This window comes from Nerophis lumbriciformis, linkage group LG13 (assembly GCF_033978685.3).
Source record: "Nerophis lumbriciformis linkage group LG13, RoL_Nlum_v2.1, whole genome shotgun sequence".
Taxonomy (NCBI): Eukaryota; Metazoa; Chordata; class Actinopteri; order Syngnathiformes; family Syngnathidae; genus Nerophis; species Nerophis lumbriciformis.
This window is the reverse complement of record NC_084560.2, coordinates 21,659,968-21,687,542: the sequence shown is the minus strand read 5'-3', so window position 1 is coordinate 21,687,542 and position 27,575 is coordinate 21,659,968. Positions and strand designations below refer to the sequence as shown.

Genomic DNA, 27,575 nt, shown 5'->3' with positions numbered 1-27,575 from the left:
CGGTGTGAGTGGCACCGGGAGCAAAGGGTGAAGTGTCCCGCCCAAGGACACAACGGCAGCGATTTTTGGATGGTAAGAGGCGGGGAGCGAACCTGCAACCCTCAGGTTTCTGGCACGGTTGCTCTACCCACTACGCCATGCCGCCCCTCATGTGTATATATATATATATATATATATATATATATATATATATATATATATATATATATATATATATATATATATATATATATATATATATATATATATATATATATCATCAGAGATGAAATAGTCTTGTGATTTTTTTCCCACACATACATATATTGCGCTCTACTACGGTATCGAGCACTATTTTTTGGATAACCTTATTAAGACATATATATATATATATATATATATATATATATATACCTCCTGTTTGCAACCTCAATTCAGATTAAATCCATGGGATTAAATTTGCAGATTTTCACAAACCTGCCTGTTACACACATCAACTAGGACTAGAATTTAATTTAGTTTTCCATCAATATACACAAGTGAGAGGTAGAGTGGCCTTAAAGGGTCAAAAAGGCTCAATACTGGACTAGTGGGTCCAGGGAGCATCACAGGTCTACAGGTTAAGAGACACAAATACTTCTGCATGTAGCTTTACTATTTGGTAATATTTGTCTGAATACTTGTAATTACGATTAAGATCAGAATATGCTCTTGTTTTAGGTGCTTTATGACGCTCGTGGCGTCCTGGAGAAGAACAGGGACACCTTTAGAGACGACATATTGTTTATTCTCAAAGATAGCAGGTAAGTATCTTTCTTTTATCGAGTCCATTGAGTGTCCTCCCGTCTCACGCTTTGCATCAACGCTGTGCCTCCAGGCTGGACTTCATCTACGACCTCTTTGAGCGCGTGGGCAGCAGAAATGGAGACGAGACGTTAAAGATGGGCACGGCCCGACGCAAGCCCACCGTCAGCTCTCAATTCAGGGTGGGTGCAAACAACTCTCCTATTCCGCAGTAGCCACTCCACTGTCACGGGCTGAGACAGAGCGGCTCATTGTCCTCCATGTCCTGCTGCATGTGAGGGTCATTACACCCACAGTCGCATAGAAGATAAGACATCTTGCAGAATGCTGTCTGTGTATCTGATCTGCAGGGAGAAATGGACAGGGGGGGGAGGGTTGCAAACGGAGAGCTTTATTTGAGTTAGTTTGTCCTCACTGCAGTGCAGAGAGAAGGGGAGCAGGGGAGGATTTGGCAGGCTGCCCAAGCCATAGTTTTTAAAGCCAGAGGATTAGTGTTGATGGCTGGGCAGAGCGGGGCCAAGCAGGGGCCAATCACGCTCAGCACAGCCAGGCCAGGCCTCGCTGGAGACAGCCTGTCTGAGGTGGGGAGGAAAGCGAAGCTGACATAGACGTTACAGTTCAAGGGTCCCTGCAAGTGTGCATATACTATATATACATAAGTATCCAGGGGCCCTATGATGGTTTTCCTCGATTCCAACTTGTAATGTTGCAATGTTGGTTATTCAGGTTAAACATTGCCAAAGCATCAAATCATAAGGTTCATGCATTGTGGCGTGAGCTTGCATGCAGTTTGGATGCCTCTGAACTCTATTTCGCTTAAACTAAAAGTTCTTAAATCAACAAGTTCGCAATTAGAGGGGTTTGTAAATGGAGGTTGCACTGTATATGCTGTCAGCCTAACTCCTCCCCTTTTGCTTCAGGCTGTGTCGAGACTGTGGTCTCACTTGTCATCACTTTTCGTCTCCTACCCTCCCGCCTGCTCTGGTGTCTAGGCATACTCAGTAAGGGGGTTGAAAATGTCAGAAAATGTAGCAAAATTTAGGCATAATTTACAACAAAGCATCTCCAATACAACACAATACAACCTACTCAGTGGCCTAGTGGTTAGAGTCTCCGCCCTGAGATCGGTAGGTTGTGAGTTCAAACCCCGGCTGAGTCATACCAAAGACTATAAAAATGGGACCCATTACCTCCCTGCTTGGCACTCAGCATTAAGGGTTGGAATTGGGGGGTTAAATCACCAAAAATGATTCCCGGGCGTGGCCACCGCTGCTGCCCACTACTCCCCTCACCTCCCAGAGGGTTGATCAAGGGTGATGGGTCAAATGCAGAGAGTAATTTCGCCACACCTAGTGTGTGTGTGACAATCAGTGGTACTTTAACTTTAACTATACTGTAAAATATGTGTTAAATGTACAAACTCCAAAACCAGTGAAGTTGGCACGTTGTGTAAATGGTAAATAAAAACAGAACTTATATTCAATTGAATACACTGCAAAGACATTTTTTGCAAATATTAGCTCTTTTCGAATTTGATGCCTTCAACATGTTTCAAAAATGCTGGCACAAGTGGCAAAAAAGACTGAGAGAGTTGAGGAATGCTCATCAAACACTTATTTGGAACATCTCACAGGTGAACAGGCTAATTAGGAACAGGTGGGTGCCATGATTGGGTATAAAAGCAGCTTCCATGAAATGCTCAGTCATTCACAAACAAGGATGGGGCGAGGGTCACCACTTTGTGAACAAATGCGTGAGCAAATTGTCGCACAGTTTAAGAACAACATTTCTCAACGAGCTACTGCAAGGAATTTAGGGATTTCAACATCTATGGTCCGTCATATCATCAAAAGGTTCAGAGAATCTGGAGAAATCACTGGAAGGCCAAAAACCAACATTTGATGCCCGTGACCTTTGATCATCTGCATCAAATACCAACATAAGTGTGTAAAGGATACAACCACATGGGCTCAGGAACACTTCAGAAAACTACTGTCAGTAACTTAAAACTAAAAGCGAAAGCCATTTATCAACAACACCCAGAAACGCCGCCGGCTTCGCTGGGCCCGAGCTCATCTATGATAGACTGATGCAAAGTGGAAAAGTGTTCTGTGGTCTGACGAGTCCACATTTCAAATTGTTTTTGGAAATTGTGGACGTTGTGTCCTCCGGAACAAAGAGGAAAAGAACCATGCGGATTGTTCTCAGCGCAAAGTTCAAAAGCCAGCATCTGTGAGGTTATGGAGGTGTATTAGTGCCCAAGACATGGGTAACTTACACATCTGTGAAGGCACCATTAATGCTGAAAGGTACATACAGGTTTTGGAGCAACATATGTTGCCATCCAAGCAACGTTATCATGGACGCCCCTGCTTATTTCAGCAAGACAATGCCAAGCCACGTGTTACAACAGCGTGGCTTCATAGTAAAAGAGTGCAGGTACTAGACAGGCCTGCCTGTAGTCCAGACCTGTCTCCCATTGAAAATGTGTGAAGCGTAAAATACGACAACAGAGACCCCGGACTGTTGAACAACTTAAGCTGTACATCAAGCAAGAATGGGAAAGAATTCCACCTGAAAAGCTTCAAAAATTGGTCTCCTCAGTTCCCAAACGTTTACTGAGTGTTGTTAAAAGGAAAGGCCATGTAACACAGTGGTAAAAATGCCCCTGTGCCAACTTTTTTGCAATTTGTTGCTGCCATTAAATTCTAAGTTAATGATTATTTGCAAAAAAAATTAGTTTCTCAGTTCGAACATTAAATATCTTGTCTTTGCAGTCTATTCAAATGAATATAAGTTGAAAATGATTTGCAAATCATTGTATTCCGTTTTTATTTACGAATTACACAACGTGCCAACTTCACTGGTTTTGGGGTTTGTAGATTTGAATCATCCTATGATCCTATATATACTCCCCTTAAATCAACTGATGTCTCATTTAAGAGTTAGACTAAACCATATGTCATTGGAATCTTATTTCTCCATCACTCCAAAGACTTTTTGGACAATTGTATCCTTCCAATTTTGTGGGAAGTTTTGGGGAAGGCCCCTTTTCTCTTCCAGCATGACTGTGCCCCAATACACAATACAAGGTCATAAAGGCATGCTTGGATGTGTTTAGTGTGGAAAAACCTGTACAGAATCCTGACCTCAATCACAATTATAAAAACACAAATCAATTCCCTTGAGACACATTCCAAAATGTTCTACTTCCTGTATTTGCAGGATCACGTGTCCATGTCTATATACCGGTATACGTATACACATGGTGTGTCAGAAAAGTTCCAGAACTTGGGTCACAATATATATATTTCAAATCCAACAACTTTCCCCTTCGAAGTAATCCTCTTCTGGTCTAATGCACTTTCCCATCCTTAATGCACTCCTGTTAACATTCTGGGATCCTCCGCAACTTCGTTGTCACGGCCGTCTTGAAAAGGATAAAAGTTTTTTCAGCGTTCCACAAGAGGTGATCAAGAAGGGCAAAAGAGTACAAGGTTTTACGAAAAACGACGAGATAAGTGGCACGCTCTCCAGTCCAAGGCAGCAGATCGAGTTGCAAAATACACAAGTTTGCAGTGATCACTTTATTAAATGTTTGTTTGATATACTTGTATTGTTTAGTATTTCCCATTTAAGTATTATTGTTGGGAACTTGCATGGCTGCAGTTTTAGTGATCCCAAGATGCAGGAACCAGGAGAACGGAGAGCAGGTAAAATTTGTTTTAAATTTACTCAAACAGAAAGGGAAGCAGTCGTGCATAACAGGTCCAAACATAAATCAATCTTCGAGCACTTAGGAGTGCTCGAGACAGGCATAAATAGAAACATGCTGTTTGGCAACAGGTGTGGACCGGCCGCCAATCAACAGCAGGTGAGGAAAAAAACACAGCGCTCAACGGGACAAGCAGGAAATGGAAACAAAATAAGAGCATGATGGGAAGTAAATACAAAACAAAGAAGCACAAACAGAAATGAAGTGACAGATCGTCACATTTATACTGATATTATTTGTTTTTTATTTTGTTTTAGAGTTCTTAAAGCACATTTTTGCTACTAGTTTTTTGTAAAGTACCAATTTGGCGTCTCTTAATGAGAGAAGCAAATCTGAGTAAAACCTAAAATAATTAAGCTTTTACCAAAGGGGAAAAAACATTAATGAAGCTTTTAACACAGACACAATATTGAGATCTATAGTTATATTTTAAAAAATGATTTAAAAAAATATGCGTACTCGTAACAGAACGTGCAACAACAATAAGGCAACAAACATGACGGCGGATGCAAAGTTAAATCATGAAATGCAACCTTACACAAACAAAAACGATGCATGCTTTATCTGGGAGAGTCTTGATATCAATTTATTTGACCCAGCCACACACACAAAGAAGTTGCAGACCTCCATGCTTTTCCAAGTTTTCATCTGTTTTGTTGTGTAGAACGATGTCTGGAGCACCCATACTTGCCAACCTTGAGACCTCCAATTTCGGGAGGTGTGGGGTGGGGGTGGTTGGGGGGGCGTGGTTAAGAGGGGAGGAGTATATTGACAGCTAGAATTCACCAAGTCAAGTATTTCATATATATATATATATATATATATATATATATATATATATATATATATACATCCTGAAAATATGCAAACAAAACTGTGTTTAGATAATTGATACTTCAAACTTGCATAAATATAACATAACTTGGCTTCTGAGAGCTTCAAAATGTAATGAATAAAATGTTAAAGTTGTTGATAAACAAGCAATTATTTTAATAATTAAATATGGTCATTTTAAATGAATTATTATGATCATTTAAAATTAATTATTTCAAATATGTTTATTTTAATGTATAATTCTATGGCTGAGTGTAATAAGGAGTCAGAAAAAATACAAATAAAAATATAATTAATTTTGATGTTTTTAGCAAAACATAGTAAAAAAAAAAATATATATATTTTTTAATTAATATATATATTTACAAACAAACATAAACATAATAATACAATGTATCTGTAGTCTGGATGATTTAGTTCTTGTCACCCTATTGTCCTCCCGTCATGAAAAAAGGCTGTCCTCACTCAGGTCGCATGGAGCTGGAGGGGGCGTGGCCTCCAGCTCCGGCTGAAAATCGGGAGATTTTCGGGAGAATATTTATCCCGGGAGGTTTTCGGGAGAGGCGCTGAATTTCGGGAGTCTCCCGTAAAATTCGGGAGGGTTGGCAAGTATAGGAGCACCTGATATTTTGACATGTCTGGGAACGCGACCGACAAATCTTTTTTTGATAACGTATCAGAATAGATTCCATTGCATAGTTAGATTTTTTGCTCGTATCTGCTTTTTAATGATAAGATCTAGGTCCCTTGCGTACTCAGATAGTTCGCACTCTGTTTGCTGCACAGTAGCCATTTTTGGTTTGGTGGCCCACCATGTCGTTTACTTTCATTCAAAAGTCTTGTGACGGAATACAACCTGTAACAGTATCTCACAAGGAAAAGGCGGAAATGATAGCGAAAGCATGAGTGAGAATACACGGTTCCGAAAATTTGACTGAAAGGGGTAAACGTGGTCGGGAGGAAACAAAAGCAGCTTACCCAGGTGGTCTGGATAGTAGAGGAGATATAGGAAACATAATTGATGTTCTGGTAACGTTAGATGAAATGACAAGAGCAACATTACAAGCATCACCATCATTTCCTGGTAAGGACAGTGTGTGTTAAGCACATTAGGCCTATAGCCAAAGAAAATGTTTTATACAGTTATAATGAGGGCGATTACCCGACAAATCAAACTTTATCCAAATGTTATTTATCAGCACTGAGACTGTGTTGTGGAGCTTACAGGACAACTCCCCTTTCTGCACTACAGGTAGAGATGCCATTGCAGTTGAGAAATAAGCAATTGACTGTGTGAGTCTCAGAGGTCACTCTGAAATGCAGAATCCAACAAAAAGAACAATATTACCATGCTGGGAGAGTGAAACAGCCAAATATAAATGTTTTGCATGGAGGAGCAGGAGAATAGCAGAAGGCATATGCGTTTAACACAAATGCAGTTTTCTTAATCAAGACCTTTTAACAGTTACTCCTCCGTGGTTGTTCTAGCGGTTTTGGTAAACATATGGCCGCAATAAAAAGTCTGAGTCGAAGTGTGGCAGTGATGGTTGAAGACCGTTTCAATACTGAATACAGTTTGTTTACTACAATATTTACGGACGGATCGAAAGATCCAATCACAGAAAGTACAGGCTTTGCTTTTTGTAGTACCAAGGATCGCAGTTAAAGAAAGAACAATGAGCCATTTGAAAGTGTTTACAGTCGAGCTATTGGCATTCACAGCAGCACTACTGTGGGTAGAAGAGTCCCAGCTAAAAAAGGTGTTGGTATGCTCTGACTTAAGATCAGCATTAATTTCTATTCAATAGTTTAGGTCGCAAAGCAGACAAGATATAGTTAATGAAATAAATGAAGTATTGTTCAGTCTTGAGAAGATGAACACCAGCCCAAGGTTCCTATGGGTGTATACAGGCATTTAGGGCAATGAATTGGCAGATCAGCTGGCAAAGCAGACACTAATGCTAAAGCAGCACATAGAGGTACCTCTCAGTAAGGCAGAGGTAAAATCATTAATTAAAGGAAATCGTTTGAAAGTGTGGCAAGTCACTTATATGCAATACAGAACACAGTAGGAGTGGGAAGAAATGTAAGAGGGAGCATATCATGTATTAAATTAGGACATACCAGACTGAATAAAGACATTGCGCCTCATAAACAAACACCCAACAGGATTATGTGATAGCTGCAATGCGATAGAATCAGTGCAACATGCAATCATTCATTGTGGGAAATACAGTACAGAGAGTAGAACAAGACGTGGACAGCAGGAGTTTACTCTCAAAGGGGTACTCAGCTGCAACCAAAAATGTTTAGTGAAGTGAGGGAGGGAGAAAGTAGGCAACTCGGGTTCCCACTCCAACACAGTAGGTGGCGTTAAAGTCATTTGATGCGAATGCAATGGACAGAACTACAGGAACGGAATTTTAGTAAGAGAAGTTCGGAGAGAGTATGTAATTACTACTGTTGGTCCTAAGATACGGTTGTGTGTAATTACAGTCTTATATATATATATTGATTGTTCATTTATTCATTTATTTCAGGCAATGACATAAAAAAAAAGTACAAGGTAGACAACACGTAATAATATAAATTAATATAATGCAAAAGGTAATGTACAGTATGTAAGCATGATGGTCCAGTTTTGCCTGAAAGAGAGTGGGAAGAACATAACTTATTTAATCCCACCCCCAGTTCTCAATTCAGTGATTAATACATTGTTACTTTGTTTGAGGATTATAATACAAATGTTGTATCATGGTGGCATTACCACAAGTAACGATAATTATTACACTGTAACAATAATTTGTATCAACAATGTAGGAAGAATGAACATACCAACAATGGTAATAGACAACATACCAACAATGGTAATAGACAACATACCAACAATGGTAATAGACAACATACCAACAATGGTAATAGACAACATAGCAACAATGGTAATAGACAACATACCAACAATGGTAATAGACAACATAGCAACAATGGTAATAGACAACATACCAACAATGGTAATAGACAACATAGCAACAATGGTAATAGACAACATACCAACAATGGTAATAGACAACATAGCAACAATGGTAATAGACAACATACCAACAATGGTAATAGACAACATAGCGTAGCAATAATGGTAAGGAAACATTGAGCACATGTTAATGTTTTGAGACAGAGACAACAGCAGGTCAAATTAAAGACCCTCATCTCTATATTTGAGCCAGACCCAATGTTTGTATAATAGTTTAAATCCATTAATAGTTTGGCATTGCTTGTGTTGTAAGTCCAGTTTGTTCCATAGTTTTGCACCGCATGCATCCATCATACAAACACACAAAAAACACATTATTACCAAGCATTGAATGGTTTCTGCTAGTAGTGTTTATTTATATCCCTTTTTGGTTAAGTGCTATCAAGCTATCTTAAAAAGCTCCTGTAATGAATGTGGTGTAAAATAAACCCAACAAAATCTACTGGAGTTGGGTTGATAAAGCGTCCTCTCCCATCTTCTCAGCCTTTTCAGTCACAGACGAACAAAAGTCCTAAAGAACTTGACACACACCATCAGCCGCCTTCCCATTATTTCATGAATAAATGTTATTCCGTTTGGATACTATTTTAATATTCTTGGCTGGTGTTAAACTCATCCTGCTTCAGTGTGATGATTTCCTTTTTTTTTTTTTTTTTTATTCAATAAATTAGAGACAGGCTGTTCTTTCTGACATTTGAAAACTAATTATATTTAACAACTTAACAATTTGGAAATGGACCACATAGACATTTATCTATGAATATATTGCACAACAAAGCAGTTACACGACTAATGCGGTAATAGCGGGAAAGAGCAAACAGCTCGGTCAGCATTATTTGAGACTCAGTAGTTTACCAAAAAGCTACATTTTGGTGAAATTATGACATTGCACTGCAAAAAGTCAGTGTTCAAAAACAAGAAAAACAAAAACAAAAATTAGGGGTGTTTTACTTGAACTAAGGAAAATGATCTGCCAATAGAACAAGAAAATTTGGCTTGTCAAGACTTTCCAAAACAAGTCAAATTAGCTAACCTCAATGAACCCAAAAATACCTTAAAATACGTATATTCTCACTAATAACAAGTGCACTTTTCTTGATGGAAAAAATATGTTGAAAAATGTTCTTAAATTAAGTAAATGCTAGTGCCATTATCTTGACATAATGATATGCGCCCGGCATTACATTTCTTGAAACCAGCAAACTTACACTAAAAACTAGTTTATTTTTCTTAATGGAAAGGCAACAATGCAACCGCTTGTTACTCTCGGGGTCTCCTAGCCGGTCAGGTAAATCATATTGTCTAAAAATGCATTTTTCCATCGATAACATGACATCATCGCGCCAAGTGCGTGCTCTTTTAGTCAATTAGTGCGCGAGGAATATATATATACAGCCCGGCCCCCAGCCAATTTCTTTTATTGTAATTTTGAATAATTTACCTGAATGTGCATGAACTATTTCTGTTCAAAATAGTTTGAAATGTCACATGTTAAATGTTTAAGTATTAACTGTCCGTTTCCTGTACTGTGCCAACTGTACTACTATAAGAGTACGTATTTTCTCTTGTTTCATTGAAAATAAAACCGCAAAGTCCATTTGGCTGTCATCTGTTTTAAATTATGAGACACAATTGTGTCAAAGTCATGATTTTTTTGTTCATGCTTGAAATAAGAAATTATTACTTTGAAAAAGCAGTTTTATACTCGTGAGTGTTGATGACACAGCTTTGCAACAGTTGATATTCTAGTTTCAAGCATGTTTTACTCAATATAGGTCATCAAATCTCAGCAACAGGCTGTAATATTTTTCTGAGATAATTTAGGACTATAACACTTAAAACTAGTAAAACACTAACATAAAATCTGCTTAGTGAGAAGAATTATCTTATTACACAGAAAATAAGCAAATATCACCCTTATTTGAGATATTTAATCTTACTTAGATTTCAGTTGTTGCTGTGTGTTTGTTTTCTCATAGTTGCAAAGTCGTTCAGAATGAATTCCATATCCATGCAAAACTACTTTCTAGCGTAGTCCTTAATGGTGGGACTTTGTGTGATGTTTTTTTTCCCAGTTGGGAGTGTATTATTTCCCAGGCTTTTGGAATGTAGCATCAGGCAGTCATACTCATGTGAGGTGTCAGATACAAATAATACTTAGAAAAACGGCCCAATTTTCACAAATGAGTGTGCTTATAGCAATAGTGTACATAAACGAAATGAGCTAATGTGCTATGTTTTTGTAGGAATCTCTTCATTCCCTGATGGCCACGCTAAGTGCCTCCAACCCCTTCTTTGTCCGCTGCATCAAACCAAACATGGCTAAGGTAAGTCCCACTAATTCCATTTGGCAAAAAATGTCCCAAGAACTCTTTCCAATCTTCGTCGACTATTCATTGTTCAAAATGCTTAGTGTTAATGGTCCAAAAAGTCATTTTACAGTCTAACAGTACTCCTTACCACTAAATACGCGTACTACAGCATAAAAAAAAAATTGTTATTTGCTTTTGGTGCACATTTTCAACACTAATAAACACGCGCCATTCCCCCTGGCTCGATGCAAAGACTCCTTTGTACTCCTGGGCTGCGTACCAGAACATTCCAACCGCTCTAGCCCTTTTACAGGGGAAGGTCAAAGGTCACTCCAGCTGTAGCGGCTTCGCTGATCTGGATGCATCAGTGGAATGCCAAAATAAAACCACAGCGGCCGCAGCAGAGTGAGCAGGCGGTTTATTTATTCATCCTCCCTCCCCCCCGCCCCCCCGGCCACATGGCTATAAAAACGTTTAAACCAGGACGGTTATCCAGTTGTCTGATTATTGGCTCAAGCAAAGTCTTTATTGTGTGTGGGAGAGAGAGTGAGCTGCCAGTTTTTTTAGGGATGGTCCGCTACGAACTTCCCCAATTTCTCATGCAATTGCCAAGTGGCCTTTTTATATGACAAACCACATGAATCCCCTACTGCTTTTTGACATTTACAATTGGATTTTGAAAAAACTTTTCTTCCTACGTTTACACACTGGGGGACGATAGCTATGCCAGACCGATTCATTCTGCATTCTTCCAAGACAAATACATTCAAAATAAAACATTATTCTTGACTTTGCTGGCGTTCACTGTCACGGTGCCTTATTATTCGAATCTTTCAAACCATCAGGGTTTTCCACAATAATTGAAAACAATGCAATAATTCCACAATCAGGGTGTATAGGGAAGTCATTGCATAGTGCAGGGGTTCCCGACCTTTTTTGCACCGCGGACCGGTTTAATGTAGGGCTGGGCGATATGGCCTTTTATTAATATCTCAATATTTTTAGGCCATGTCACGATACACGATATATATCTCCATATGTTGCCTTAGCCTTGATTGAACACTTGATGCATATAATCACAGCAGTATGATGATTCTATGTGTCTACATTAAAACATTCTTCTTCATACTGCATTAATATATGCTCATTTTAAACTTTCATTCAGAGAGGGAAATCACAACTAAGTCAATTGACCAAAAGTGTATTTATTAAACAGTTATTAAGCAGTGGCACAAACATTCATGTCATTTCCAAAACAGAAAGTGCAAGATTGTCAGAGACATTTTAAAACAAGCTATTAGTGCACTTTTGTGCATGATGTCGCTAAGATGACATATCAAAACGACACTAAATTAAAGTGCACTTTTTGTACAGAACGCCACTACAATAGTTTAAAAGAAATAAAGTGCACTTTTGTGCATGATGTCACACAAGATATTTCAATAACTGTCAAATAAAAATGAGCTGCATAATAGGAAATCAAATAGTGTATGTCCTTCGCTATGTGGTAGGTTCCTGAGGACAATATCTCCTCCTGTTGTTGACTATTTGTTTCATACGGTGTTGACCATGAGAAACAACATTTTCTGGTCTGATGAGACAAAGATTGAACTCTTTGGCGTGAATGCCAGGCATTATGTTTGGAGGAAACCAGGCGCCGCTCATCACCAGGCCAACACTATCCCTACAGTGAAGCATGGTGGTGGCAGCATCATGCTGTGGGGATGTTTTTCAGCGGCAGGAACTGGGAGACTAGTCAGGATAGAGGGAAAGATGAATGCAGCATTGTACAGAAACATCCTGGAAGAAAACCAATGCGTCCCATCCAACCTAATGGAGCTTGAGAGGTGCTGCAAAGAAGAATGGGCGAAACTGCCCAAAGATAGTGGTAATGGTTTGCATAGCTTGGCACAGTGAGACTCCTCTCAGGCTGACACAGTTGATCCTGCCCTACTCCCTGAAAATATGATTTTCTTGAGCATATTTTCTTAGATTTTCTGCTCACTGAAACATCAATTCATTTTTTCCTTTGGCATGATTTAAGTTAGCTGGACAGGTTTTTTAAAATATGTTTTTATTTTAGTCAACTCCTTTGAAGTCTTTTGGCGTCTCTCTGGACAGGCCCGCCTTGAATTTTGAAAACCCTTTCAGTAGAATTTGACCAGTTTGGGCAAGTAACAAGCAACTTTTCTGTATTAAATATAAAACACATAAATGCCGCTCACCTAATAGCGTGGAAACACAACGTCTCTGCTCCCTTGCCTCTCGATGGAACAAGACATGCTTGTGTTTAGCCCACAGATTACAATCTTCTGATATGATTACATGCATTCTAACACACACGCACAGTTTATATTCATCCTTCGTCACTGGGAGGCTCAGTTTGTTTTCATGCCAGTGCCTCTTTCAGCATCCTAAATCCCCCCCTGCTAAAGAGCAGAGTTCAGAGCTCAGAGGAGGCGCTGGCCTTTGTGCGTGTGTTTGATTATGAATATGAACACATGCAAGCATTGAAGGGGCCTCCCTGCATTGTAACATTTGCACGTAATTAGATTGACACCTTCGCGGAATGCCCTGGTTCTCTTTGGAGGCTTATCTGTCACCGAGTACTCTCTGGGTGACAATGGCCTTTGCGTGGAAGTCTAAGGCGGCTGGCATCATTGATCCACCTCACTGATATGCACCATTGTAGACCAAGGCATAAAGTGCACAATCTTGCATAACACAGTTCATATTTCTCTACTCAGGTTTTTTACACCTTTTCCAAGGCCAAATTCAAGCACTGTTTAAGTACTTTCAAGATCAATTTTCCAGTTTTTCCAGTACCCTTCAAAAGGCGAAAACCAGTGTGAATCAATCCATAGCCTTGTTCTTTGAGGTCACCAAATGCTGTCTGTAGGAAAAATAGGGAAAATCTGCTAAAACCTAAGCCTAACATTGAACCAGAAGTTATTAACTGAATGGGGCATAGAAAATGAAGCAGTGTTTCTGTAGACTATTCAATGTCATTGGTGTTTGCAAATGTGTCTCCATTTGTGTTGTTTTTCCACATTTCTTGTTCTTTTTCTTACTTACAGCACTCAATGACATGGAACAGCACGGAACAGATCGTATTTGTGCTTCTAAACTGCATAATGTGATATGAATACACGCACCCTCAAAATTTCAATTTCACTCATTTATTAACAAAACTGTTCCACATTGATATAAGGATAATAAATTAAAGGAAAATATTGTGTTTGTTTCACAACACCTCAGTCACCTTTCATTAAAGGGGAACATTATCACAATTTCAGAATTGTTAAAACCATTAAAAATCAGTTCCCAGTGGCTTATTATATTTTTCGAAGTTTTTTTCAAAATTTTACCCATCACGCAATATCCCTAAAAAAAAGCTTCAAAGCGCCTGATTTTAACCACCCGTCCATTTTCCTGTGACGTCACAGAGTGAAGCCAACACAAACAAACATGGCGGAAAGAACAGCAAGCTATAGCGACATTAGCTCGGATTCAGACTCGGATTTCAGCGGCTTAAGCGATTCAACAGATTACGAATGTATTGAAACGGATGGTTGTAGTGTGGAGGCAGGTAGCGAAAACGAAATTGAAGAAGAAACTGAAGCTATTGAGCCATATCGGTTTGAACCGTATGCAAGCGAAACCGACGAAAACGACATGACAGCCAGCGACACGGGAGAAAGCGAGGACGAATTCGGCGATCGCCTTCTAACCAAAGATTGGTATGTGTTTGTTTGACATTAAAGGAAACTAACAACTATGAACTAGGTTTACAGCATATGAAATACATTTGGCAACAACATGCACTTTGAGAGTGCAGACATCCCAGTTTTCATCAATTAATATATTCTGGAGACATACCCTCATGTCAGCAGGCCAGGGAAGCTAGGGTCGATATTCTTCTCTTGATCATCTTCGGGACGGTGTGAGCCAAGACATCCAGGGGGTTTAGCTCGCTCGTCTGCGGGAACAAACTGCCGCCATTGCTTGCCGTGCTACCGAGGTCCTTTGTCCCTGAATTGCTCACACACTCCGGCAGATTCAATGGGGGTCTGGCGGCAGATTTCTTTGAATTTATCGTTGGAAATGCATCTGCTTTGAGTGTCGCAGGATATCCACACATTCTTGCCATCTCTGTCGTAGCATAGCTTTCGTCGGTAAAGTGTGCGGAACAAACGTCCAATTTCTTGCCACTTTCGCATCTTTGGGCCACTGGTGCAACTTGAATCCGTCCCTGTTCGTGTTGTTACACCCTCCGACAACACACCGACGAGGCATGATGTCTCCAAGGTACGGAAAACAGTCGAAAAAACGGAAAATAACAGAGCTGATTTGACTCAGTGTTTGAGAAAATGGCGGATTGCTTCCCGATGCGACGTCACATTGTGACGTCATCACTCCGAGAGCGAATATTAGAAAGGCGTTTATTTCGCCAAAATTCACCCATTTAGAGTTCGGAAATCGGTTCAAAAAATATATGGTCTTTTTTCTGCAACATCAAGGTATATATTGACGCTTACATAGGTCTGGTGATAATGTTCCCCTTTAAGCATATCTTGCCTTATAACTGTGGTTAGGACAACAAATGAACAAAAAGACAAAAGTCAACTTTTTTTGCTTTCACTGAGGTGTAGCCAGACAAGTTAAGTAGACAATGAAAATAATAGAGCAAGAAATGCATACAACCATGTTGTGTAAAAAAATACACAATAATTCATATTAACTCAGCTCTAAGTTGTGAAAAAGGTTACAAATTATACATTATGTGACCTTCGCAGTACAAACAAGTCCAATAATGTAACCATTTTAATGCAATTAACCAAAACGAAGAAAATGTGACTTGTTTGCTTTAACTGAGGTAGTCAGACAACCAAAATAATGGAGTAAAAAATAAATCGAACCATGTTGTATAAAAACTCAAAATCATTCACATTTACTCAGCTCTTTGTTGTGCAAAAGGTTACAAATTACATATGACCTATACAGTGCAAACAAGTCCAAAAAGTGCAAATGAATTTCCTTTTTGCATAATTTGCAGCAGGCTACACGTGGATTTGGTCCACGTTTTATCCAAAGTTTGTATTTGTCATTTTCCATCCAATGTTCATTAAAACGACAACCTCCCGGCATGATGGACCGATGCACCACTGTCCTCTTGGGGGCAACACAGAGCCCTATATACGGCTCTGGCATGACAACAACCTAATGTAAGGGCTCGTGCAAAGCCAACAGATCAAGCGTGTAGCTTTCATTTTTAAGGAAACATATTTTATTTTTTTCCATTTTATAATTAGCCTATTGAGTCAGACTGTCGAGAAATATGATGAACATTTCCAAGCATTTACAAGCACTTCACCCAACATTTTTCAAACCTTGAAAACACAACATTAAAATCCAAGCATTTTCAAGGTTTTTAAGCACCCGTACGAACCCTGTCTACTCTGCACTAACCCTGTTAATGTAGTCATTACATCACGCTGTTTTCTTCCATTGCTTTCCATAGAAAGCCAACCAGTTTGATCCAAATGTGGTCTTGAACCAGCTGAGATACTCCGGAATGTTGGAGACCGTTAAGATCCGCAAAGCTGGATTCCCAGTTCGCCGCACCTTTCAGGATTTCTTCAACAGGTGTGCATCTAATCTTGTGAGTCTCAAGTTACCGCATGCAATCAAATTGTGTCAAGTCTGCTTGTTGCCTCTACGCAGATACAAGATGATCCTGATGAATAAAGTCCACACAGAAGATGAGAAGCAGAGTTGTTCGGAGCTTCTGGCACATGTTGACAACACAAAGAAAGATTGGCAACTAGGAAAGACAAAGGTAAAGCACACATTGAGAATGATGTCATATGCATGCCATGCCAGTACTTGGCGATGTCTCCTGATTCCTACCCCAAATCATCTTTTGAACATCTTTCCTCAACATATGTCTGTAGAATTATTTTCCACGTATCAATTTTCTGTATTGAAACCTTAAAACATTTTGAAAATATGTTTAAATACTATAATAATTTCTGTTGCAAAATACAACTTAAGAGTACCCCAACTTAAGAGTGTTTTGAAATAAAAGCTGTCTCTGGACTAATTGTTATGCTTTAAAATTGGAGTTATAAGCATCTCCGCCTTTAGCTGGCATGGCAAATGTCGAAGTGAACCTCGTAAGATTCGCCCAAAATATCTGGTCTTAATTGTTAGCATTAGCTTATAGCTCGAGATGGACATAACTTTGTTTCTCCAACTATGATAAGGAAGAAAGTAAGTGTGAAGGTGAGTGCTGAGAAAAATGATATATACAGTCATGGTCAAAAGTTTACATACACTTGTAAAGAACATAATGTCATGGCTGTCTTGAGTTTCCAATCATTTCTACAACTCTTATTTTTGTGTGATAGAGTGATTGGAGCACATACTTGTTGGTCACAAAAAACATTCATGAAGTTTGGTTCTTTTATGAATTTATTATGGGTCTACTGAAAATGTGAGCAAATCTGCTGGGTCAAAAGTATACATACAGCAATGTTAATATTTGCTTACATGTCCCTTGGCAAGTTTCACTGCAATAAGGCACTTTTGGTAGCCATCCACAAGCTTCTGGCAAGCTTCCGGTTGAATTTTTGACCACTCCTCTAGATAAAATTGTTGCAGTTCAGCAAAATTTGTTGGTTTTCTTCAGCATTGTCCACACGTTTAAGTCAGGACTTTCGGAAGGCCATTCTAAAACCTTAATTCTAGCCTAATTTAGCCATTCCTTTACCACTTTAGTCATGTGTTTGGGGTCATTGTCCAGTTGGAACACACAACTGCGCCCAAGACCCAACCTCCAGGCTGATGATTTTAAGTTGTCCTGAAGAATTCGGAGGTAATCCTCCTTTTTCATTGTCCCATTTACTCTCTGTAAAGCACCAGTTCCATTGGCAGCAAAAAAAGCCCAGAACATAATTCTACCACCACCATGCTTGACGGTGGGAATGGTGTTCCTGGAATTAAAGGCCTCACCTTTTCTCCACCAAACATATTGCTGGGTATTGTGGCCAAACAGCTAGATTTTTCACATGGGCAAAGATAAGACCGCCCTGCGATGAGGTGGCGACTTGTCCAGGGTGTACCCCGCCTTCCGCCCGATTGTAGCTAAGATAGGCTCCAGCGCCCCCCGCAACCCCGAAGGGAATAAGCGGTAGAAAATGGATGGATGGAAAGATAAGACCTTCTGGAGAAAAAATTATATATATATGTGTGTATATATATATATATATATATATATATATATATATATATATATATATATATATATATATATATATATGTATATATATATATATATATATATATATATATATATATATATATATATATATATATGTATATATATATATATATATATATATATATATATATAACCTGATAGAACATGTAGTTTTGTGACTGGGCAAAGCAGTTTAAGTGTATCACTGCTCGACTTCACACTGCTGAAACAAAATGAGATCAAGTTGATCGACAACAACAGCCAAGGATGTTAAAAAAATATAAATATGACAAACATTTGTCAATGAAAATATGGAAAGCTGCTGATGGTGTGTTTGACGGAGAAGGAGCCAGAAGGTGATACCGTAGAAGGCTGCTCTCGATGATAAAGGCTGTAAATTATTATTAAGTACCTCTCAAAGTTTGATATAATGCTCGTTTTTTTTCCACCCAAGTCAATCGCGTTGTTTTTCACCAAATTATCAAGTTTTTTAAAACGTAACTGTCATGACCAGTCCCTCCCGGTCATGTCCTGCGTTGTTTTACTCTACGCGACAGTTACATGTCTTTATTGCTGCACTTTAAAATGTGTTGTTGTTCGCTGTTGGGGACCTTTTGAGTTCCAGTTAGCTTCACCCTAGCCCAGGGGTTGGCAACCCAACATGTTAAAAGAGCCATATTGTACTAAAAATACCAAAAACAAATCTGTCTGGAGCCGCAAAAAGTTAAAAGCTGTATGTAAGTGTTATAATGAAGGCAACACATTAAGTAAGTGTCTCAAAAGGTTAGATAACTCCTGGAAATGAATGGCTTAAAACTGCCAAAGGTATAGATGTGTGTGCCCAAGTTAAAGGAAAGGACAGGCTGTCTTCTTCTAATGGATTTATTACAATCTTTACAAGATGGGTAATGTTTGCTGTGGTCTGGAACAACATGGCACACAATCAGAAATGCAGCCAATATTACATACAGATAATCTGTCATGAGACATACAAATATAAATTAAATACACAAAAGACATAAGTAAAGGATATTAAATGAGCTCAAATATACTTACAAACGAGGCATAATGATGCAATATGTACACAAAGCTAGCCTAAATAGCATGTTAGCATGGATAATTAGCACTCCACGCAAGTCATTAATCAACAAAGCTCACCTTTGTGCATTCACGCACAGTATAAAACGTTTGGTGGACAAAATGAGACAAAGAAGGAGTGGCATAAAACGCGTCTTTCTGTGGGAGCGACTGAGAAAGTTGTATATGTAAACCAAGTTCAAGGACCGCCAAAATTAGTAGGACAAAACGGCGCTGGCTCTCATCAGTAAAGCATAAACACAAACATTTTAAACAGTGGACTTTCTAACAATTAGGAAGGTTTGTGTTATGTCTGTCCTCCTACAGAAACATTATTAAAACAACAAATGTATTTTTCCACCATCTTTTTCCATTTTTGAAAAATGGCTAAAGAGCCGCGGGTAACATACAACCCTGTATGTTTTTGTGCCTCGTACTGGAATCAAACAGGCATTCTGACCTGCAAGCTGCGTCCTACCGTCCTTTGCATCTTGGGAGACACAACCTTCGCAGACAAATTGTAACACTTACACAGTAAATATTTTTGAAAGTCTCCAAAAAGAAGGAATTAAAAAAATAACTAAATAAGAATAACCAAATATCAACTCAGTGATGTCCACGACTAGAAAAATAAGAATTTCTATATAACGCGATTTTGGGAAGAACGCAATCGGTGTTTTATGGACCCCAACGACCGCATCCTACCATGAATTGATTAACGTGGACCCCGACTTAAACAAGTTGGAAAAACTTATTCGGGTGTTACCATTTAGTGGTCAATTGTACGGAATATGTACTGTACTGTGCAATCTACTAATAAAACTTTGAGTGTACTTTACATTACATTAATCATAATTTCATTCCAATATTTCGTTTAAAAAGGCATGTAACATGTTAAAATTGTGCTGTTTTTGGAGGGGCAAGCACTCGGGATGTCCGATAATGGCTTTTTGCCGATATCCGATATTCCGATATTGTCCAACTCTTTAATTACCGATACCGATATCAATTGATATATACAGTCGTGGAATTAACACATTATTATGCCTAATTTGGACAACCAGGTATGGTGAAGATAAGGTACTTTTTAAAAAAAATTACAAAATAAAATAAGATAAATAAATTAAAAACATTTTCTTGAATAAAAAAGAAAGTAAAACAATATAAAAACAGTTACATAGAAACTAGTAATTAATGAAAATTAGTCAAATTAACTGTTAAAGGTTAGTACTATTAGTGGACCAGCAGTACGCACAATCATGTGTGCTTACGGACTGTATCCCTTGCAGACTGTATTGATATATATTGATATATAATGTAGGAACCAGAATATTAATAACAGAAAGAAACAACCCTTTTGTGTAAATGAGTGTAAATGGGGGAGGAAGGTTTTTTGGGTTGGTGCACTAATTGTAAGTGTATCTCGTATTTTTTATGTTGATTTAATAAAAAAATTTAAAAAAAGGCCGATATGATCGGAAATCTATAGCAAGCACTGATTAAATGTATTTAAATGTATGTCAAAGGGTGATGTTTATTTGAGTTACAAATGTTTCAAGTTAAGAGCTTCGTCACAGAACCATTTGAGTTTGGAACGTGAGGTGTTACTAAGTAGTGCATTCAGTGTCAAAATATAGCTTTTTTTGTGAACAAATAAGTGCTTCTCTAGCAAAATAAGGAATTATATATGGCCACACACAAAATATGGTGTTTTCTGTGGCAAAATGTCCTCCTGAGAACCAGCGTCCTTTTCAGTGGGCATTTGTTTTTGTCATGTTCTTTTGTCACAGTCACACACATTGTGGCCCTGTTATGCAAAACACAAATGTTTGCTGTAGAGGATGCTGGTGGTCAAGAGGATATAATGTTTCCTTGGTAAAAAATATATATTGTTTTCTGTGGCAAAATATAGCACTTATGTGACGAAGATCAAGTTCTGGAGAAATGTCAGGTTATTTTCCACACATGGGTTTTTTTTAAACAATTCCCAGGCTGTTAATGCGTGTCACGGTTTGGACGCCCCTTGGTGTGACTCAGGTCCCAAAGAATTTACTGGAAAGAAGTGGTCAGATGTGCTGCTCCCTTGTTGACAACCACAGTGTTTTCATGGCGGACAGTTACAGTTTACTGCGGCCCAGCGTTAGGTTTGCGTACAGCAGGGGTCCCCAAACTGCGGTCCGCGGGCCAGATATGGCCCACCAGCGTCCAAAATCCGGCCCACAGGTAGTACCAAGTAAAAATATATATATATAACTATTTTTTTTTCTGCTTTTTGTAAAAAAAAATGTTATCTATTATAATGATAATTATTATTATAATATATATATTTTTTAATCTGTCCTTTTTCGCCCATCCATCGATCCATTTTCTACCGCTGTATTTAAATGATTATTTTTTTAATCTGTCCTTTTTCACCCATCCATCAATCCATTTTCTACCGCTGTTACTGGGTAAAAAATTAAAAATTAAAAATTAAAAAAATGTAATTGTTTTTTAAGCCGTCTCTTTTCGCCCAAACTCAATCCATTTTCTACCGCTTGTTACTGCATCAAAAATAAAATAAAACAAAAATATTTTCTATAAAAAAAAATTTAATCTGTCCTTTTTTTGCCCATCCATCAATTCATTTTCTACCGCTTGTTACTGCATAAAAAATAAAATAAAATAAAAATATTTTCTATAATTTTGTTTTTAATCTGTCCTTTTTCGCCCATCCATCAATCCATTTTCTACCGTTTTTAAAACAAACAAAACATTTTAAGCTGTCCTTTTTTGCCCATCCATGAATCAATTTTTTACCGCTTGTTAATGTGTAAAAAAATATTTATATATATATTTTTTAATATATATATTTTTTAATCTGTCCTTTTTTGCCCATCCATCAATCCATTTTATAAAAAAAATTATAATAATTATTGTTATTGTTATTATTTTTTTAATCGGTCCTTTTTCGCCCATCCATCAATCCATTTTCTACCGCTTTTTTTAAATGATTATTTTTTTAATCTGTCCTTCTTCACCCATCCATCAATCCATTTTCTACCACTTGTTATTGGGTAAAAAATAAAATAAAATATTTTTTATAAAAAAAAATGTAATCTGTCCTTTTTCGCCCATCCGTCACTCCATTTTTTACCGCTTGTTACTGGGTAAAAAATAAAATAAAATAAAATATTTTTTATAATTTTTTTTTAATCTGTCCTTTTTCGCCCATCCATCAGTCCATTTTCTACAGTTTTTAAAAAAAATAAAAAAAATTAAGCTGTTCTTTTTTGCCCATCCAAGAATCCATTTTCTAGCGCTTGTTAATGTGTAAAAAAATATATATATATTTTCTAATATATATATATTTTTTCAAGCAGACCATATTGTCTAAAAATAAATGTTCCCATTGATAACGTGACGTCATCACGCTCGCACCGCAAAGTCGGGCGAGAGCGCGGCAAGTGTGCGCTCTTTCAGTCAATTAGTGCACGAGGAGAAAAAATTGTGAAATCGTTGGGGAAACGTAAAATAGACTCAGAGTGTAGAGTATTTTAAACATCAGTGGACATATGACTTTCTTTGTTCAAAGTTAGAAAAAGGCAGTTTAGTTTATATATATATATATATATATATATATATATATATATATATATATATATACACACACACACACAGTCTTGGTCAAAAGTTTACATACACTTGTGAAGAACATAATGTCATGGCTATCTTGAGTTTCCAATAATTTCTACAACTCTTATTTTTTTGTGATAGAGTGATTGGAGCACATACTTGTTGGTCACAAAAAACATTCATGAAGTTTGGTTCTTTTATAAATGTATTATGGGTCTACTGAAAATGTGAGCAAATCTGCTGGGTCAAAAGTATACATACAGCAATGTTGATATTTGGTTACATGTCCCTTGGCAAGTTTCACTGCAATAAGGCGCTTTTGGTAGCCATCCACAAGCTTCTGGTTGAATTTTTGACCACTCCTCTTGACAAAATTGGTGCAGTTCAGCTACATTTGAAACAAAAATTGAGCTGTTTGGCCACAATACCCAGCAATGTGTTTGGAGGAGAATCCCAAGAACACCAGACCTACCGTCAAGCATGGTGGTGGTAGTATTATGCTCTGGGCCTGTTTTGCTGCCAATGGAACTGGTGCATTACATGGGACAATGAAAAAGGAGGATTACCTCCAAATTCTTCAGGACGACCTAAAATCATCAGCCCGGAGGTTGGGTCTTGGGCGCAGTCGGGTGTTTCAACAGGACAATGGCCCCAAACACACGTCAAAAGTGGTAAAGGAATGGCTAAATCAGGCTAGAATTAAGGTTTTAGAATGGCCTTCCCAAAGTCCTGACTTAAACATGTGGACAATGCTGAAGAAACAAGTCCATGTCAGAAAAACAACACATTTAGCTGAACTGCTCCAATTTTGTCAAGAGGAGTGGTCAAAAATCCAACCAGAAGCTTGTGGATGGCTACCAAAAGCACCTTATTGCAGTGAAACTTGCCAAGGGACATGTAAGCAAATATTAACATTGCTGTATGTATACTTTTGACCCAGCAGATTTGCTCACATTTTCAGTAGACCCATAATAAATTCATAAAAGAACCAAACTTCATGAATGTTTTTTGTGACCAACAAGTATGTGCTCCAATCACTCTATCACAAGAAAACATTTGAGTTGTAGAAATGATTGGAAACTCAAGACAGCCATGACATTATGTTCTTTACAAGTGTATGTAAACTTTTGACCACGACTGCATATACACATTTACAGCCCCTGGGCAAATTTTTTTAACCCAATGCGGGCCCCCGGTCAAAAAGTTTGGGGAGCCCTGGCTTACAGTAAGTCATCCAGAGGCATTGTTGCAGGAGGGGGCGTTGCCCAAATAATGATTAAACTAGCTAGGTTTGGAGGCAATGAGGCCTTCAGGTAACACCTTTTTTCTGCACTAGTTTCTCTTTGTTTCAATCATTAACTATCTTCTTCCAACTTTCTCAACGAATGATTAACCTTTCAATAGCAGGTTTGATTCTCGAGAGCACCACCTCGTACATGTACGAGAACTTATATTTTTGGATAGAACGCATCTGGGTGACACACAGTTCAACATATGGTGTGTTTGATGTCAACCACATGCAGTTTCTTAATGAATATATGACTGCTAAACCGCTAATGTACACATGCCTCTATATGTTAAGCACATGGTATGCCCTTTTTTGGAGTTATCATGTCTCATTGGAAAACAATTTTAAAAACCTATCCCTAGTTGGACTTTTGACTGATGACCACACCGCTTCATACTGTATTTGGCCCGTAGTTTGGTAAGCACATGGTCATGTTTTGAGGGAAATGTGATGCTTGTGGGAAGAAGACCAAGAGAGACAGAGCGAGCCGCGTTTCCTTTTGGAGGAACAATCTAGGTGTAATTATATGCTTGCTGATTGTGTTGCGGAGGAAGTGTGCGCGCTGAATTAGGGGCTTGACGTCGCATGGATTAGGTGTGTGCGGCGGGTTTTCTGTGTTGGCGAGCCATTCGTGCACAGACGAGGGAAGGATGTGGACGGAGTGGGAGCTTCCTCTACCTCCTCGTGCACACACAAGCGGGCAGCTGTGACATCTGGGATACAAACACAAGCGACAACTTCAAAACTCCCTCGGATGCTTTCTTGATCTTTATAGACAAATAAACCGGTCCTGAGCATTACACTACGCCTTTATAAACTTAAAAGTTAAAGTTAAGTTAAAGTACCCATGATTGCAACACACACACTCACTAGGTGTGGCGAAATTATTCTCCGCATTTGACTCATCACCCTTGATCACCCCCTGGGAGGTGAGGGGAGCAGTGAGCAGCAGCGGTGGCCGCGCCCAGGAATCATTTTTGGTGATTTAACCCCCAATTCCAACCCGTGATGCTGAGTGCCAAGCAGGGAGGTAATGGGTCCCATTTATATAGTCTTTGGTAGGACTCGGCCGGGGTTTGAACTCACAACCTACCGATCTCAGTATTACACTTTTATTTCAGCAATTTCACATATCCGAGGTCCCTCAATATTTGAAGTGTCCATCCATCTGTCCATTTTCTACCGCTTGTCCCTTATGAGGTGGCAGGGGGTTGCTGGAGCCTATCCCAGCTGCACACGGGCGGAAGGCAGTGTACACCCTGGACAAGTCGCCGCCTCATTGCAGGGCCAACATAGATAGACAGACAACATTCACACTCACATTCATTCACTGGGGCTGATTTAACATATTTGTTAACATAATAAACTAATCAATTTGGGTTTTTTTATATCATGCATTCATGACACATAATAAAGGGAACTATGATGTTTTATAGTTCATTTTCCAAAATATAGGATAATTTAAGACAAAAAAAGAATTAATTCTTAACTTCAACAAATCGTAGCTCCCAAAGTGCAATTACAAAAAAGCACTTTTCATGCAGAACCCTCCCATAAACTTAACCCAAATGTATGAAAACAGGTAAAAAGTGTGATGTCCAAAATGCAGCTTTGGTGCTGGAATTTTGTGCTTTTTTGTAAGCCCTTCGGAGAATACACTTTTTTGTGTGTATGCAGCATTAATGGTAACGTGCTGTTTTTGTCCACACATGTTTTTTACACCATGTACGGCAGGGGTCCCAGACACGCGGCCCGCGGGCCAATTGCGGTCCGCGAGACGTTATTTTGCGGCCCGCACCTTAATATGAAAATTTAATGTGAGTGCGGCCCGCAAGTTTTATATGAATGGTGCTTGACAGCGTCATACTTGCCAACCCTCCCAATTTTTCCGGGAAACTCCTGAATTTCAGGGCAACCATTCTCTCTAATGTCTGCCGGTTTTTACCCCAACAACAATACTAAGGGCGTGCTGTGATGGCACTGCGGTTAGCACACTCTACAACCTGTACAAACAGCGTGCCAGCCCAGTCACATAAAAACAACAGAACAAATACCCAGAACACCTTGCAGCCCTAACTCTTCCATGCTACATTATACACTCCCGCTACCTCCAAAATAAATCAACTCAAGTTATGGAAAAAAATGCCAACATGGCACTGCCATATTTATTGTTGAAGTCACAAAGTGCTTTTTTTTTTTTAACATGCCTCAAAACAGCAGCTTGGAATTTGGGACATGCTCTCCCTGAGAGAGCATGAGGAGGTTGAGGTGGGCGGGGTTGAGTTGGAAGAGGGGGGTAGGGGGTAGCGGGGGGTGTATATTGTAGTGTCCCGGAAGAGTTAGTGCTGCAAGGGGTTCTGGGTATTTGTTCTGTTGTGTTTGTGTTGTGTTACGATGTGGATGTTCTCCCGAAATGTGTTTGTCATTCTTGTTTGGTGTGGGTTCACAGTGTGGCGCATATTTGTAGCAGTGTTAAAGTTATTTATACGGCCACCCTCAGTGTGACCTGCATGGCTGTTGACCAAGTATGAATGGCATTCACTTGTGTGTGTGAAAAGCCGTAGATATTATGTGACTGGGCCGGCACGCAAAGGCAGTGCCTTTAAGGTTTATTGGCGCTCTGTACTTCTCCCTACATCCGTGTACACAGGGGCGTATTAAAAAGTCATAAATTTTACTTTTTGAAACCGATACCGATAATTTTTAAACCGATACCGATAATTTTTAAACCGATACCGATCATTTCCGATATTACATTTTAAAGCATTTATTGGCCGATAATATTGGCAGTCCGATATTATCGGACATCTCTATTAATAATGACTAATAAAGAGTCAATATGTTACTAATTTGCATGTTAATGAGTAACTAATTAATGGTGAATATTAGAGATGTCCGATAATATCGGCAGGCCGATATTATCGGACATCTCTAATGCGTTAAAATGTAATATCGGAAATTATCGGTATCGTTTTTTTTTTGTTTTTGTTTTTTTATTAAATCAACATAAAAAACACAAGATACACTTACAATTAGTGCACCAACCCAAAAAAACTCCCTCCTCCATTTATACTCATTCATACTCATTCACACAAAAGGGTTGTTTCTTTCTGTTATTAATATTCTGGTTCCTACATTATATATCAATATCAGTGACGTGCGGTGAGGTTGATGGCTGGTGAGGCACTGACTTCATCACAGTCAGATTTACAAACATATGAACCCTAAAGAGTATCTTATCCACCATTTGATTGGCAGCAGTTAACGGGTTATGTTTAAAAGCTCATACCAGCATTCCTCCCTGCTTAGCACTCAGCATCAAGGGTTGGAATTGGGGGTTATTAAATCACCAAAAATTATTCCCGGGCGCGGCGCCGCTGCTGCCCACTGCTCCCCTCACCTCCCAGGGGGTGATCAAGGGGATGGGTCAAATGCAGAGGACAAATTTCATTACACCTAGTGTGTGTGTGACAATCATTGGTACTTTAACTTAACTTTAACTTTACACATACAAACTGTAGCACACAAAAAAGCACATTTAATTAAAAAAAACGTTATTATGGTCTTACCTTTACTTATAAAATAAGTCAATAAGATTA

The 27,575-nt window shown here is 38.7% G+C and overlaps 1 protein-coding gene across 1 annotated transcript in view; it reads left to right on the top strand.

Moving 5' to 3' along the window:
• The window catches only part of myo10l3 (myosin X, like 3), a 209,304-nt gene that overhangs the window by 132,316 nt on the left and 49,413 nt on the right, over nt 1–27,575 (top strand). The window contains exons 17-21 of the mRNA XM_061971515.2: nt 700–782; nt 857–965; nt 10,670–10,750; nt 16,257–16,381; nt 16,460–16,574. Coding sequence (XP_061827499.1) covers nt 700–782; nt 857–965; nt 10,670–10,750; nt 16,257–16,381; nt 16,460–16,574 — 513 coding nt within the window. The remainder of the gene's footprint in view (nt 1–699; nt 783–856; nt 966–10,669; nt 10,751–16,256; nt 16,382–16,459; nt 16,575–27,575) is intronic.